General features: G+C 41.7%; 1 protein-coding gene across 1 annotated transcript in view; it reads left to right on the top strand.

Annotated features, from left to right (window-relative positions):
* Positions 1–98: 98 nt before the first annotated feature.
* The window catches only part of NHSL1 (NHS-like 1), a 37,255-nt gene continuing 22,782 nt past the window's right edge, over positions 99–14,571 (top strand). The window contains exons 1-4 of the mRNA XM_009695414.1: positions 99–273; positions 1,702–1,932; positions 3,464–3,591; positions 13,415–13,607. Of these exons, the coding sequence (XP_009693716.1) occupies positions 99–273; positions 1,702–1,932; positions 3,464–3,591; positions 13,415–13,607 (727 nt within the window). The remainder of the gene's footprint in view (positions 274–1,701; positions 1,933–3,463; positions 3,592–13,414; positions 13,608–14,571) is intronic.

Genomic DNA, 14,571 nt, shown 5'->3' with positions numbered 1-14,571 from the left:
CTCGATGATCCCAGAGGTCTCTTCCGACCGAATCGATTCTGTGTTTCTGTAATTTGTTGTATTACCTAGCCAGAAAAGCAGTTGCAAGGCAGTGGAAGATGACGAGCAGCACCGTGCGCACTCGGCCTCAGAAGCAGTCGGGGGATGACAGGGAGGTGGTTCCAGCCTTTGTGCTGCTGAACTACCCAGTGCAGCCACCGGTGGGAATTGAAAGGCAGTGGCTCTTTCCTGGTCCTCGTGGGGGAATAGTCAGTGTTTGTGTAAACAAAACCGGTTGGTCTGGGGCACAATATTATTGCACATTTCAGATCAGATACATGCAAGATTATGACTTTGAGCTTGACTGCAGCCTGTGCTGCAGGTTTGAACTGGCAGGCGCATCCTCCGGAACGGATGTTTGTGTCCTACCTGATGCAGTCTCCTGGGGTTTGCCCGGGCAGTTCTTTGGCAGAAATATGAAAAGGCTGTGCCCAGTTTTGTATATTGAATAATGTGGGTAATGGCAGCCCTGCCGCTGGGTCCAACCAAGAGTGTGTGTGTCCCTGGCTCAGCTAGCAGTAACATATTGTCACATTGTTAAAACTGAAGATTTTTAATAACTAGAACTGGCTGTATCCCTCTGTTACCTAGTCAGCTTCAGTACAGATTATCTCTGAAATAACATGCCTAACTGTTAAGAACTTCTGCACTCAATGTATAGTCTTCTCTGGGGTTTTGGGAACAGGACAAGGTATTGCTCCTCTGGGAAAAGGGATCATGTCTGGAGTCTTTCCTAGAGTAAGTATTTCTAGCTTCTTCATCAGTATTTTTTACATAAATAAAAACCTTTTATCTGAAAACTACAAACCTGATTGCTCCAGAAGACCATGTGCACCTTTAACGATAGTGGTGAGATTGGGGAGGGGGTGCCTCCAGCTAGAACAGTTTTAAGCAGAAGTAGCCACCCTTGGTCTGGCAGTGACAGAAGGTTCAGGTACATGCAATGATTGACCTTGTGTAGCTCTTGTGCGCTGTTGCAATGTAAGGTAAAAGATATGTTGACCTCGAGAGCCATCCACGGTGTGGCTTTCCTGCTGTGCTGCAAAATGTACAGTGACAGTACATAAATAGAAAAGCTGTTCTTGGGGACAAATCACCTTTTTGTTGGTGTGGTTTACCTGGCAGTTTGTAGCAATTCTCTTGGCTTTTTCGGCCATGTTGCTACAGTAGCTTCTGATGTTACCTGGGTCTTGTTTTGTGGACAAATGGAGGTTGTGAGCTTGATAAACTGCCAGCTTTTTATTGTCAGTCTGCTTGAACTTGTGGTGGACTTGAGACCTTCAGTGTTGACTGACTTAAGTTTTTGGAGCTCTTCTGGGCTTCACGAAGAGCTCTTCATCATCTTCATCTCATTGGTTAGGAGAATAAATAAGGTCAAGCAATTAATATCAGAGCATGCATCTACCATCAGTTGCCCTTGGGGCGTGCCATGATGCCTGATGTCGGAGAGTCATAGGAGTGGCCAGCCGGGACCCTGGGCGTTATCCCAAGAACAGGAGGAAAAATAACTGCATTCTTACATACCCCTTAGGTTGTCTTCTTGTTTGTTTGTGGTGATTAGCGGTCTGAAGGTAAAACTTGCTGTGTCTAAGTTGACAACTTAGCATGTTAACTCGCGCTGCAAGTTGACGCAAGTCTTTGGGCTGTCTTGTTCTGCCACAGCCCGCTTATCCATGTTGATTTGTAGCTCAGACCGCCAAACAGCCCGTCAGGGTGTTCACATTTGTGAGTGTCGTGTGCTGGATCTGGCTGGATCCAGTGCTGGATTTAGAAGGGCGGTGGAGGAGTTTGTTTTACTGCGGTTGCTGGCAGTCATTTTTCACCCTCCTCCTGAAGTGAAGCAGCTCTTTGCCAGATGTGTGCAGTGTCGGCATGTTCACACCTGCGAAGCAGGTAAACAGGGTTACGAACCCTCTGTTCCTGAGATGTAGCAATTGATCTGGATCTCAGACCCCACCATCACCATCCTTGGTCCTTGAATTGAGAGAGAAGTAACAGGTTCATGCCATGCTGCCTTTTTTTTGACCCCACACAGAAACATGTGATAGCCAGGACGTACGTCTGGCTCTGATGGAAATGGCTAGTTGTCAAACTGTAAACTTGCCTTCTCAATGTGCGTGTGCAGATACAGGGGAGTCCACGCCGATTAAATCCTGATAGAGCTGTGGTTGCTCTAGGTCAGTTAACCCATCAGCACGGAGTCCTCCAGACCTCAGTCTCAGAAGCACCTGAGTATAACAGAGGAAATGTATGCTGGAGCTGCAGATTGTAACTCCTTAATGATTTACCAGGCAAAAGCCACTCTAAAACCTTGCCCTCAGTATAAACATTGCATATTTACCATTTTAAGCAGCATTGCATGTTTTCTGTTTTAAGCAATATTCAAAAGATCAAGATAGGGAGAGAGGTGATACAATCACAGAGCGTCTTTCTCCAGCAAGCAGTGATAAAAGCACTTTGTGTCATGATAATGCCTGCGCATTGTGCAGAAATTTCAGTTCCTTAGACAGAAATGTACCAAATAGTTACTTTTCTTTTTGCTTTCCTCATCTTTCAAAAGATTCAGATATCTGTCTCTGGAAATGTAAAGCTAACGGCTTGACTGGCCTGATGAGTTTGGTTGCCGCATCTTGAACATTTAATTTTTCCTTATGCTCTGGCGTCTGTTATTCTTTAGCACAATCACACTGAATATCAATTAGGAGGCAGGAAGGTGATTGTGGAAAACTTGGGTGAGGGGCCTGAGATGCTGACAGGGATTTTGGCCGTTTTGAGTGGGGATGCATGTTTGCTCTGAATTCTTTCCGAACTTTGAAAACTCTTCAGTATTAAACTACACATGCTCTGCAGTGACATCAGATTTTGAGATCCTCGTGATTTGCATTCCTCTCTCCAAAATCACAATAAGTGGTCTCTTCCGCAGGCAGGAAGACAAGACAAGTGGTCAGTGCCAAAGTTATTTAGCAGATGGTGCTGGAGTAGTGAGCAACATCATCATTTCAAGTGTAAGGCACATAATGGCTGTCTACCGGCCTGGCAAATGAGACCCCCGGTGTTACTCTCATGCTTCCATCTCCCATCCTGCAAGATGCTGCCATCTGTCAAGATACTGAGCCAGGCCTCAAATAAATAAATAAATAAATAAATCCCTTTCCCCCTTTTTTCCAAAGCTCTTGAATAAAAGCCATGTGTATATCTGCTATATATGGGCTTATGTATATAATATATGTGAGGGAGGGGGAAGCATAGATGCAAAAATGAGAAATGCACCTTTGGGTTCTATTAGTTGGGACAGACAATGCTAATGCATGGTAAACATTTTCAGAAAAATATTCTGTCCTTTTGTAAGTTCCGTTGTACATCAAGTGTAAACAGTAATGGCTCTTGTCATGAATTAATCTCCTTTTTCTCTGTCTTTCGACAGAGTGTGACAAGCTGCGGCGGGATGGCTACCGGAGCTCGCAGTATTACTCTCAGGGCCCGACCTTCTCCTCGTCCTCCAGCGCAATCTGTGGAAGTTACCAGGATGATTATGAAGAAATTGAACAAAAGGTAATGGTGGGGGGCAAAGTGCTGGAAAGAATACATGCCTGGTGCACTTTAATTGCCTGCCAGAACATTGTTCAAATAAGGAGGATTTCAAAAAGATCATGAAGATTCCTTGGAATTATGGTGATAGTAGGTCATCTGCCTTCCATAGTCTCTTAAAAATCCCAGTTCTACCCATGCACTTATATAAAGTTCCCGCTGGCATGTTCAGGGTGTGAAAGCCAGAGGGAGTTTGATAATGTTCTGGAGGGAAGGCCCCAGCCAGGATAGTTGTTTTGAATCCGTGAAGTGTTGACATTCCCGTAGCAGAAGAGCTATAAACCAGCCATCAGGGTACTCCCATCATAGCAGCGACATGTGCACACTTTGAATTGGTAATACGGGCAGTTACTTAGGCAGAGGCTTTGTCCTAATGCATCACAACTGTTTGCGTAAACGCATCCAGAAGAATGAAAGATTACCCCGTAAGTTGGGTTTATCAGCTTGCTTTCAGTTTGCTTCATAGTTTTCATGTTTATATGCCTGCATCTCAACTCCCGAGTATGCTTAGCTTAGAATCTAGAAATTAATTAAACAAATAAAGAAAGGGGACAGTTGAGCACAAGTCCCAAGAAAGTTGTAAAGACTTACTGTTTTATACAGCAATTTATATACATTTCAATTACAGAACTAGTAAGTTGCATTAATGTTCTAAAGCAGAAAAGAAATTTTGCTCCCCTGTCCTTACCTTACCCTCTTGTGCATGTGGGCTCTGAAAGAGAAGCTGACTTGGGTGTTGCGGGCTAGGACTTTACTGCTGGGGTGGACAGCAAGATGCACTGGGGCCTGGCTGTCCAAAGCTGAAATGCTGGAGCTCCTGGGATTTTAAAGATAGATGTGCTAGAATACTTTGCTACAAAATATCATTGCTTAGAGAGTGGGAGGATATCCTTGATTGTAATGCAGTTCAATTTCTTTGAATCATTGCTAAACCGTATGTGCCTTTGTAGCATGGACCAAATAACTCTGTCTCTAGACAAAGCATGCAGATCATGAGAACTCACTTTAAAGGGTACAGTGTTTTCAGTTCTATCCTCCATGGTTTTTAATCACATAATAAAAGGTCTTGTGGAATACGTACAGTCTCTTATCCAGGTGGTGATTGCATTGTATCTGTGTATTGGCAAGGAATGTTAGAGCATCTTGTTTAGCTGTGTGTGGTATGTACTGGCAGTGAACAGAGAATGTAAAGCACATTCATACTGTGGAATGCATTACAATGATAATTTGCAAAACCTCGCTGAAATCAGTGGAATTATGATTTCCACTAGGGAAAGTATTAACATGTTGTTTGTGGCTATTAATGTACTCCATGGATATGCGTACATATATGTGGCTTCGCCAACACTGTGCAGCTTATAACCATCTGCACATGTAAAACTAATGTAACATTTAAAAAATATAAATACGCTTTTCTTTAACAATTTGAATGAGAGCATATAAGCATGGATGAGGCCTCTTAGAGGCTAAAAAGCTGTCATCCTTATGTTCGTTAAGGTTTTTTTTGAGTGTTAACATAACATGTCATTAACAATTTATGTGCATTCTGAAAAAAATTAATGCAATTAAGTATGCTTCAGGGATAGGACAGCACTTCCATTTCAAATTGGAATAGTTTCCTTTAAATATTTTTAGCTGAAAGGATGATTCAGAGCTGTGGAGAAAGATAGTTGCCAAACTGACAGTCTTGGATGTTACTGATTATCTCAGAACCTTAACCCTGCCATTCTTATTTGCAGCTCAGAAAGACATTAATGCCTTGTAAACTGTAGCAGGATTCGCCCTTCATATGATAGATCTCAGGGTTTTGTGGAGTCCTTTGACCAGTATCTTTGTTTAATTGACTTTTTTTGTAATGGCCTAAAATTTTACTCTTTTTAAAGAACGCTTACCACAACAGATCTCTGAACTTGACTTGCAATCCCACTGGTAAAGTGCCAAGTAATTCTAATAAGTCTTATGCCTTGAGCGAGTCATATTTCAGCTGTCAGAGGAGTTCTTCAGTAACTGTGGAACTGGGGTCACCAAAATCCCGTGATTCAAAATGTGAACTCCTCACCACCAGATGAAAGCTTTGTAGCTTTGTTGTCTATTCAAAGCAAAAAAGCCAGCATTTAAATTCTGTACGTGCGGTACTTAACAGTTGAAATTTGAGAACAGCAGAATAATGATGGGTGGATGAATAGCTATTTACTTTTTGGAAATTTACTTCTGGGTTGACATAATTGCCAACTTGCAGAAAAAACAATGTTTTGCTGCATGGTGATTTCACAAAGGAAACTGTCTTTCCCATCTCTTTTTAATCTGCTTTTAAAAAAAATGTAGCCGGATACTCTTGATTGTCTGTCTGTGCTGGAGACAATATGAAACCATGGCTAGGTGATGCGAGAGACTGCCTTGATGCACAAACATGCTCAGGTTTTACGGAGGTGGGTGTCTGTCAGCAGAGGGTAATATTCAGACCACAAAGCGCATGGTTCAACATGAGTCTTAGAAAATGTATAAGACAAACAGAACATTTGCTGTTCCAAAGGAAAACTGCTAAGGAGAAGCAGGCAGGTTAGCCCAACTCAAAAATGATAAACAAAATTAGAAAACACAGAAAGCTGAGGTCTCTGAGTGATAGTTGATATAAAATGAAGTTCTTGGAACTACCCTTTTATTCTTAACGTTGATTCTTACAACTGACATTAATGGAGCACAGGCCAAGCTCCACTGCAGTACTGATCCTAATTGAGTTTGTTGGAGATTAAATTGGTTTATCTGGATTTTACATCTCGGTATTGTGACCAGTATCCTCCTTTCTCAGCTCTTACATACCACTGTTGGTAACGTGACTTGGGAGCTATTCCTGCCCTTCAATATTGCTCCGTTTTCCCAGTGTCAAAGATATATTGAGATGTCGCTTTCAAACTCTGGTTCCCTGTACGTTCTGAAATGTGTACATTGTGTGTATTAAGTGTATTTGTCTTGTGTGTGTTGTTTTCTCATTCTTTTTTCTTTCCCTTTTTGTCACTCATTCTCTTTGTTTCTTTTTGTCTCATTCAACAGTCTAGTCTGTTAGACTGCATCTCTCAGTCTTGCATTAACGCCTGCTGTAACTTGGTTCCCTGGAGCAACAAGGTACCTTGCCCAAGAATGGGGCCATCCAGCTGCTGTATCTGCAGCTTGATGTTTCTTGTAGCGTTTAGCATATATGCAATCTGATTCTACTCTTAGCCTTCAGTCGTTACCTGATTCTGTTTTCTGTTTAAAAAAAAAAAAAAAAAAATCAAAAAACCAACTGGTCAACAGAAGAATGCCATGCCAGGTTTGTTTCCTTTTTTTTCCTCATTACGCCCTTTTGTTTGCAGTCCCATAGCCTCTCTTTACTTGATTCACTGAAATTTTTAATTCCTTTTTGTCTATTAACATTTGCCTCCTTTGAAACACCTCCCCTAATCAACACTGTATTTTATTTAATTGACTGCTTCATTGGTTTTTAATTAGCCAAGGAAAAACTTTACTAATTTGGAGTAATGTATTTTTCTTAAATGATCAATGTGAGCTACAGAGAGTACTTGCTCCCAGGCATGCAGTGTATCGTGTCTTTATTCCTTCTATGAAAATGTTTGTATGCCAAAAACTTATGGTATTTTTCCCCAGGTCCTGTCATTTGGCTTATGAACTTTGCTTTGATACAGTCTGTTAAGCTTTGGGTGAAAAAAACATTTATTTTGCTTATTCATGGAGAAAAAAAGTATATTTTTGCCACTGTACTCAGCCAAACTGTTAGTTGTCTCTTCAATATCTGTAAGAGACTGTTTAGTATCTTAAGTGAAAAACAACTGCCTGAGGGACTTGAGGAGGTCTGATCCAAAACTTTCCTTGGTGTTAAGAGGGGCTACAGCAGTTGGGCATTCCAGTTTGGAGGTCGGAATGCCCGAGAGCCCTGAGGTGTGGGCTCTGGCAGAACTGGAGATGCTTGGAGATGCTGGTGTCCTCGGCTGGCAACCTCCCTGCCCCTCTGCTGCAATTGCACGGCGTTGGGGGGGTTCTTGTAATCAACACATGTATTTTATACTGCTTCACCTTTTTTTTTTTAAATCCTGCTCGATTTACTGAGTTGAAACAGCAGTTCAAAGCATAAAATGCTAAAGCATAAGGAAGTGAGTGCAGAAACTCTTTGAACAAACAGAAGAGGGTCATTCTTAACTCACTGCATTCTCCCACTGTGCCACTGCTGCAGGAGTTGTGGATGCTGAACGTTTATATGGGTTCAGAAAGCAACTGGGTAAACTCTTGGGAGGTGGACGACTCCATCCAATGCTGAGAGAATATGTGGGGAAAGGTATCCACTGTATGTGTCTTTGGATTGAATTTTACCTGTCTATCATTGATTGGCCATTATTGTGAGGCAGATACTAGGTAGGCTTTTAAAGCTCTGAACTGATGCAGTACAACTCTTATGTTTTTAATCCCATTGCAGCAGAGTAGAGGAAGAAGAAAGGAACATTTCTGCAGTACTGGTTAAGGTGATAACTTGCTTGATGGTCAGTAATTCCTACTGACAAAAAAAAATAAATCCTTACTGAGACAGTGAAGGTTATGAAGTGCAGGATTTAGTAAGATAGCAAAGTTGGCAAGTGCAGCTGAAGATCTGTGGGTAGAAGTAATAAAAAGGAATATTCTGTGAAAATTGGGGGAACTGGACTGGGGACGCTGATCTGGGGACACTAAATAGAGCAAGACAAGAGTAACTCAACTGAAGTATAAATTCATGTAGATGCACAATGTGGCAGTGTTCTGTAACGCAGTGTGAAACGCCATGGGTTGAAGCAGGCACATAAAGCCACATTCTCAATTGACCAAGAAAGAGGAATTCAGAGGTTTGGGGCTTGGCTGGTTGTTTTTTTTTTTTCCTTGTTACTGTTTGCGTTGATCCCTTTGCGTTGGGTAAAAGGGCGCTTGAAGCCATCAAACCTAGTAAGAAATAGGATGTTGGCAAATAGTAATAGACAGCTGAATTGCTATGACTGCTGTCCACAACACTGATTTTTTTGTTTGTTTGTTTTCCCCACCTCAATTTTCTTTTTCTGAGAAATTACAGTTTTAGAAGTGATAGCAGTAGACAGTGAGGTAAATGACATGACTAGAAGTTTGAAGTTCCTTTGCTGAAAGGAGTTCTGCACCTCAAATACTGTGTTCAGTTCTGGGCCCCTCACCACAAGAAAGCCCTTGAGGTGCTGGAGCGAGTCCAGAGAAGGGCAACGAAGGTGGGGAAGGGTCTGGAGCACAAGTCTGGTGGGGGGCGGCTGAGGGAGCTGGGGGGGTTTGGTCTGGAGAAGAGGAGGCTGAGGGGAGACCTGATCGCTCTCTACAACCACCTGACAGGAGGGTGTAGCCAGGTGGGGGTCGGTCTCTTCCCCCCAGTAACTAGCGATAGGACAAGAGGAAACGGTCTCAAGTTGTGCCAGGGGAGGTTCAGGTTGGATATTAGGAAGAACTTCTTCACTGTTAGAGTCATTAGGCATTGGAATGGGCTCCCCAGGGAGGTGGTGGAGTCACCATCCCTGGAGGTGTTCAGAAAACATTTAGATGTGGTTCTTCGAGTCATGGTTTAGTGGGCATGGTGGCATTGGGTATGCGGTTGGACTTGATGATCTTTGAGGTCTCTTCCAACCATAATGATTCTATGGTTCTGTGTTTCTATTCTATGAAAGGTTAAATTTGTATGGATTGAATTTTTCTCCTGGAGGTCCCATCTTTTTTTCAAACACTGTAGTATAAACCCCTGGCATATAAAAAAATTAAGAATAAACAGGGTAGTTAGGCAGAGCATGCTGTGAGATATGCAGCATATACTCACTTGTCATCTGGGACCTCTCAAATAGCGTGAATGTACTGAGATAGTGAAACCCTTCTGTTGTATCTCAGCGGCTGAGTAGACTGGGGGAACAATATGTCAACAAGGCATCAGAGAGGCTCTGGCTTGTTGAGCCATATAGCTTGTCTATAGGGTATTTATAGGCCATTTTTCTCCTGGATTCTCATTTCAACTCCCATTTGAAAGTTCATGCTTTTTGCCCTCTAATGCATGCTCGTGGAAACACTGCAAGGTCCAAGACGGCTGCTTTCACATTCCACTTTTCCCTCTTCCCATGTCCGTTAGAAAAAACAAATTCCAACAAATTTTCCCAAGGAGACGAATGTAACATCCCATTGCAACGAAATTTTACTATTTAAGTCTAGCAATAAGGTTGTTATGAATCAGAGATGCTTTAAAAATGGGACAAGTTCTTTCTATTCTATTACGAATGTAGTGTTTATGATCGGCTTTGCTAAGCAGATACATAATCTCAAAGTGCTGCCTAGTCCACTTCTATTTCTGATCTAATAGACTTTACTTGAGAAGACATTCCTGTTCCACAGCAGCAATTCACTGCATCTTCTGGCAAGCTTCTGTGTTGTAAATCTGGGAATGTTTGCAAAAATATGTAAATCCTTATTTTCATCCTGATTGTAGAGGTAATTTTCTGTGTTAAGAAAGCTGAAAGATGAGCTGATGTTTTCCTTTATGTGCAGAAAAGCTGTGTACAGCTTTGTCATGCCCATTAAAAGTTACCTTCACATCAGAAAAACCCTATAGCACTATCATTGTGAGTACTTGGGAAGAATAAGTAGAGACAGTCATGCTTCTTCAAGGAGCCATGGAAAGTGTACCTACAGATGAAATGTGAACATTTATTCCTACACCCAAAACCACCCACAACTCTTTTTCTGAATTATTTTGTAGAAGTACACAGCACTGTCCTGTGGTGGAAAATCATTCTTACTGACACAGTGCTTTGAACTCAGCTGCACAACTGGGTTTCCAATTGCTTTTCATTCATTATATGCTCACTGGGCTGATTCATTTCTGTCTGTCTTCATCTGTCCTCAATATTCTCAACTTTTAATTCTGTAAAATTTCTTATTGTTGCTCCACATTTATTTTTTTTTTAAATATAATTAGGATTCCCTTGTAGTAGGTGCTTCAGTTCTTCAGTGTTTCTATCTATACCTATACTGTAATGGAAAAAGTGTTCTGCTTGGTTTGGATAATTTCTTGAAAAGGAAGGGTGGCTTTGTAACCAGTATCTCTGCCACTTGACATATTGGAGTAGCCCCTGGTGACTGCTGTGTGACAGTCGAGACCTGGCACTGCGGTATCGTCTGAATGTGACAGATATTGATGCTGACAGTATCAACCAAGCAGAGTATCCGAAGGTCACTGGAGCTCGTCCTCACCCCACACAAACTGCAAAACCAGGCTTGAGGTGTTCTCCCTTGGTGCCCCGATTCAGGCAGAGAAAAAGCAATTTATAGAACAAGGAGAGCGATATTTCTTTGCCTCAAGCCCTCATTACTCTGTTAAGTGCACACCCACGTGCCCGCCGTGACACTGGGCTAGCACACCCCTGCCACGCTCCTTACAAACCCTTTCTCTCTCTCAGCTGTTTTTCAACCTAATTGGGGGGAAGCATGGCCTGGAGGCAGCTTTCCCTTCTGCAATGGCATTTCTCTCCCAAATGGCTTAAGTTAATGAAGGTTTTTATGAATTTGAGTGATTTGTGGTGGGAAAGTCCTTGTGTTTGTGTGTAAGTACATTTACATATGCGTGCCCACACTGTATATGTGTATAAACAGTGTATGTACACACACTCATAAAAAGATAAGCATTCACATTATATTTTTATAGAAATTTTAGAGCCTTTTAAAAACTGAAAAAAAATTGTAAAATACTGAAAAAATACTGGTGTCCTCCAAGAAGCTTGTGTTGCAAGAACTGCTGGGGCTTTCACCGGGCTGAGCCCCTTCCTGCAGAGCAGCATCTATCCCATCCGCAGCCTCTCCAGTACAGAAATGCAAGACTGACAGAAATGGATTATTTCCTCGAAGAAAAGCTCCCACGTTTCAAAGTGTGGTTCCAAACCACAGGATGATATTAGTAATAATTCCATTGCCTAAAATGTTTTTTTTTATTATTACCTGAAGAGATTTTACTTCTCTAGTCTTTTACTTTTTGCCTGGAAGTTGCTTTTATTTTTATTTTTTTATTAAAATGTTGGACCCTATCTTAAGGGAGGTAGAATCGAAGCATAATAGACTAAATAAACGGTTATTTATTTATAAACAGTGGGAACTCCTTATGATAACAGGAAGAAAATTAAAATCAGAAATGATAAACAGTGGTTGCGGCACAGTGTCTGGGCATGTCTTTTGTATAGCACTCATCTTCAAGAGGAAACAGATCGCTTAGACTGAAAAGCTGTAATAATAATAATAATAATTTTTAAAAATCTAGCTGTTATAAATAGCTGTGATGTTTCTTTCCATGCCCGTGTACAGCAGTGAGGGAGTAACTACTAGCAGAGGCAGTGATTCAGTACTGACAACCCTATTTTGGGTAATAGTCTGCTCTCCAAAGGGAGAGAAGAATAAAGAAAAGGGATGAAGGACTGTAGCTCTGGTCTGGTGGTGGAGAGGGAGGTCTCAAAGCAAACCCCCCTGAAGCAGAGGAGTTGGGAGGCTACAGAGAGATCTCTGCTCGTGCTGATACACAACTTCTCTTCCATGGTTTTCCTCTCTTTTTTTGTTTTGCCTGGGGGCAGGAGGAGGCAGAGGTTGGTTTTCCTCCAGGTCTTCCTTCCTCTCCTGCTCCTGGGATTCCCCGGGATGCCTTGCTGGCAGGAGCGGGGATGAGAGAAAGCTGCTTCTCCCGGGTTTGCTTGGGGCTTGTGACCTTCTGCTAGAAGCCCCAGGGATGTCTTCTGCGTGCTCTGAACCTGCCTCTCCTCGGGATTTGCCATGGACTAGTACTGTCCTGTCAGTAAAAAGCTGTGTTATGGCTCTCTCTGCCGTTACTGGCATGCGAGCAAGGACCTTGTAATGAAAATCGATTTGGTCCCCAAAAGCAAATGGCTTTTTTGGCTTATAACTTTGTCAAGTGGAAGGATTTGCACAAGCTGTTGCAACCTCTTTTTCTGGTGAAGAAAGTTCTTTTTGTTTCATTGTTTGGGTTTTGGGTTTTTTTTAAAGTGAAACACCCATCATGGAGGTGAAATCTGCAGCTTTGAGAAGGAATGACTTTTAAAATGACCGTTCTATGGCTACTAATATTGTTAACTCTTTCACCCTTGAAAAATGGGTAAAATGAACCCCTTGACGGTGCCATGTTTCTCCAAGGCCAAAGCAAAGTTACTCTTGCTGCCTCACGGATCAGTGGCTGATGATTTTGTAGAGCACATTGACTGGTTCTTTTACTGAACTCTTCCAAAATCTGTCTTTTCATAGCAGGCTTCTTGCTGAGACCTTACGCGTCCTTACAACCTCATACAGCTGGAGCAAAGCAGTGCTCAAATCTCACCTTCCTAACAGGGCACTAGGAGGGGAGAGGGGAGGGGAAGGCAAACCGCGGTGCAGTGAGAGGGGTTCCTCGCTCCAGGGACGATGTCAGTCTCTGAGATAATTAGGTTCTGTGCTTTGCTAGGCTCAAGGTCACTCTTTTCTCTCTCATTCGTATATATTCCTTCGACTGATCAGATGTCTTTGATAAATACAATCTAGGTGTTCTGCTGTGGGTTGGCGGTTTGTGTGTTTTTTAAATGACTCTCTATGTAGGTTGAAGTCTGGTATTTCTCAGGGGTTATTTTGCTCCACAAGCAGTCGTGCTGATTTCAGCTGCAATGCCTTAGTAATACAATAGTCCTGCCTTTTTTTTTTGTTGGTAGCAAACTTACATGATTGCATGTATTTCTCTTTGCAGTGTCTCGCCTCTTCCCCAGAAGAAGAAAAGCTTATTACCATCAAAAGGCCTAAAACTCCAGTTTCAAATGAATTATCAGATATCAACACCCAAACCAACTGGACTAAGTCACTCCCACTGCCAACGCCAGAAGAGAAAATGCGACAACAAGCGCAGGCAGTCCAAACAGATGTGGTTCCTATTAATGTGACTGGTAGGCTTTTAATTTCAGTAATTACATTACACTGATGAGGGAGGGAAGGGATAAAAGGGGATCCATACAGTTAGATAGTATTTGGACACTCATATATTTGTTGCATGAATTTTAAATTACTTATTGCACCTTTCTGTGAAAACAACATTTTGTGTTTAATAGTCTGTCTCTGAACTTAATGAGAAAACTTTGAAATCCCTTAAAATTATCATGAATGAAGATAGTCTACACAATGTGGGCTTGAAACAGCATTAGATATTCATGAAATACAGGAAGATGATTGATAAATAGCAATGTTTTGCTGTGGACGGCTCTAAAGATACGTAATGGAAATTGTGTTTTATGCAATGCTAATGATATTTCAGGATTTTCTTCTAGGAATTTTATGTAAGGAAGGTTATCAGGGACTTCTGTATTCCAAAGACTAAATGTTACAAAATTCCTGAAAAAAAACTCTAGGGTCTGATTTTTATCAGCAACAAGAGGTTTAGGTGTCAAGGAGAGTAGGGTAAGAACAGCAAAAGTTAATGGGGCTACATCTCCAAGCAAGGCTCCTGGTAAGACACTCCGGTTATGTGACTGTAGTCCACATTTTCTTGTTATGAACTGCGTATTAACTCTTCATTTTGAAAATGCTCTTTGGTTTTACAGTTGTAGAATTCCCACTCTGTAGAAGTTAAAATATGTTAAAACGTAATGCTGAATAGATACTTTGTTGTGTGTAAATAGAATTTCTGTGAAAGATTGAATTATCATTTCAGTTTAATAATCCTTCTTTTTCTGCACAGTATCAAGATTGTCTATTGTTAGTTAATTCAAATAACTGACCGTTTGCCTGCCAAAACCAGGTTGATACTCAATATCCAATTTATTTCAAATACCATATGGCGTACTCTGACTCCACGCTCACTCTTAGTCAATAGCTTGCAATGTTTGGTTTTGTGTTGAAAGTAAATTAGGTGTT

The sequence above is a fragment of the Cariama cristata genome, unplaced genomic scaffold (assembly GCF_000690535.1).
Source record: "Cariama cristata isolate BGI_N322 unplaced genomic scaffold, ASM69053v1 scaffold40112, whole genome shotgun sequence".
NCBI classification, from domain to species: Eukaryota; Metazoa; Chordata; class Aves; order Cariamiformes; family Cariamidae; genus Cariama; species Cariama cristata.
This window is presented reverse-complemented; position numbering and strand designations above follow the sequence as displayed.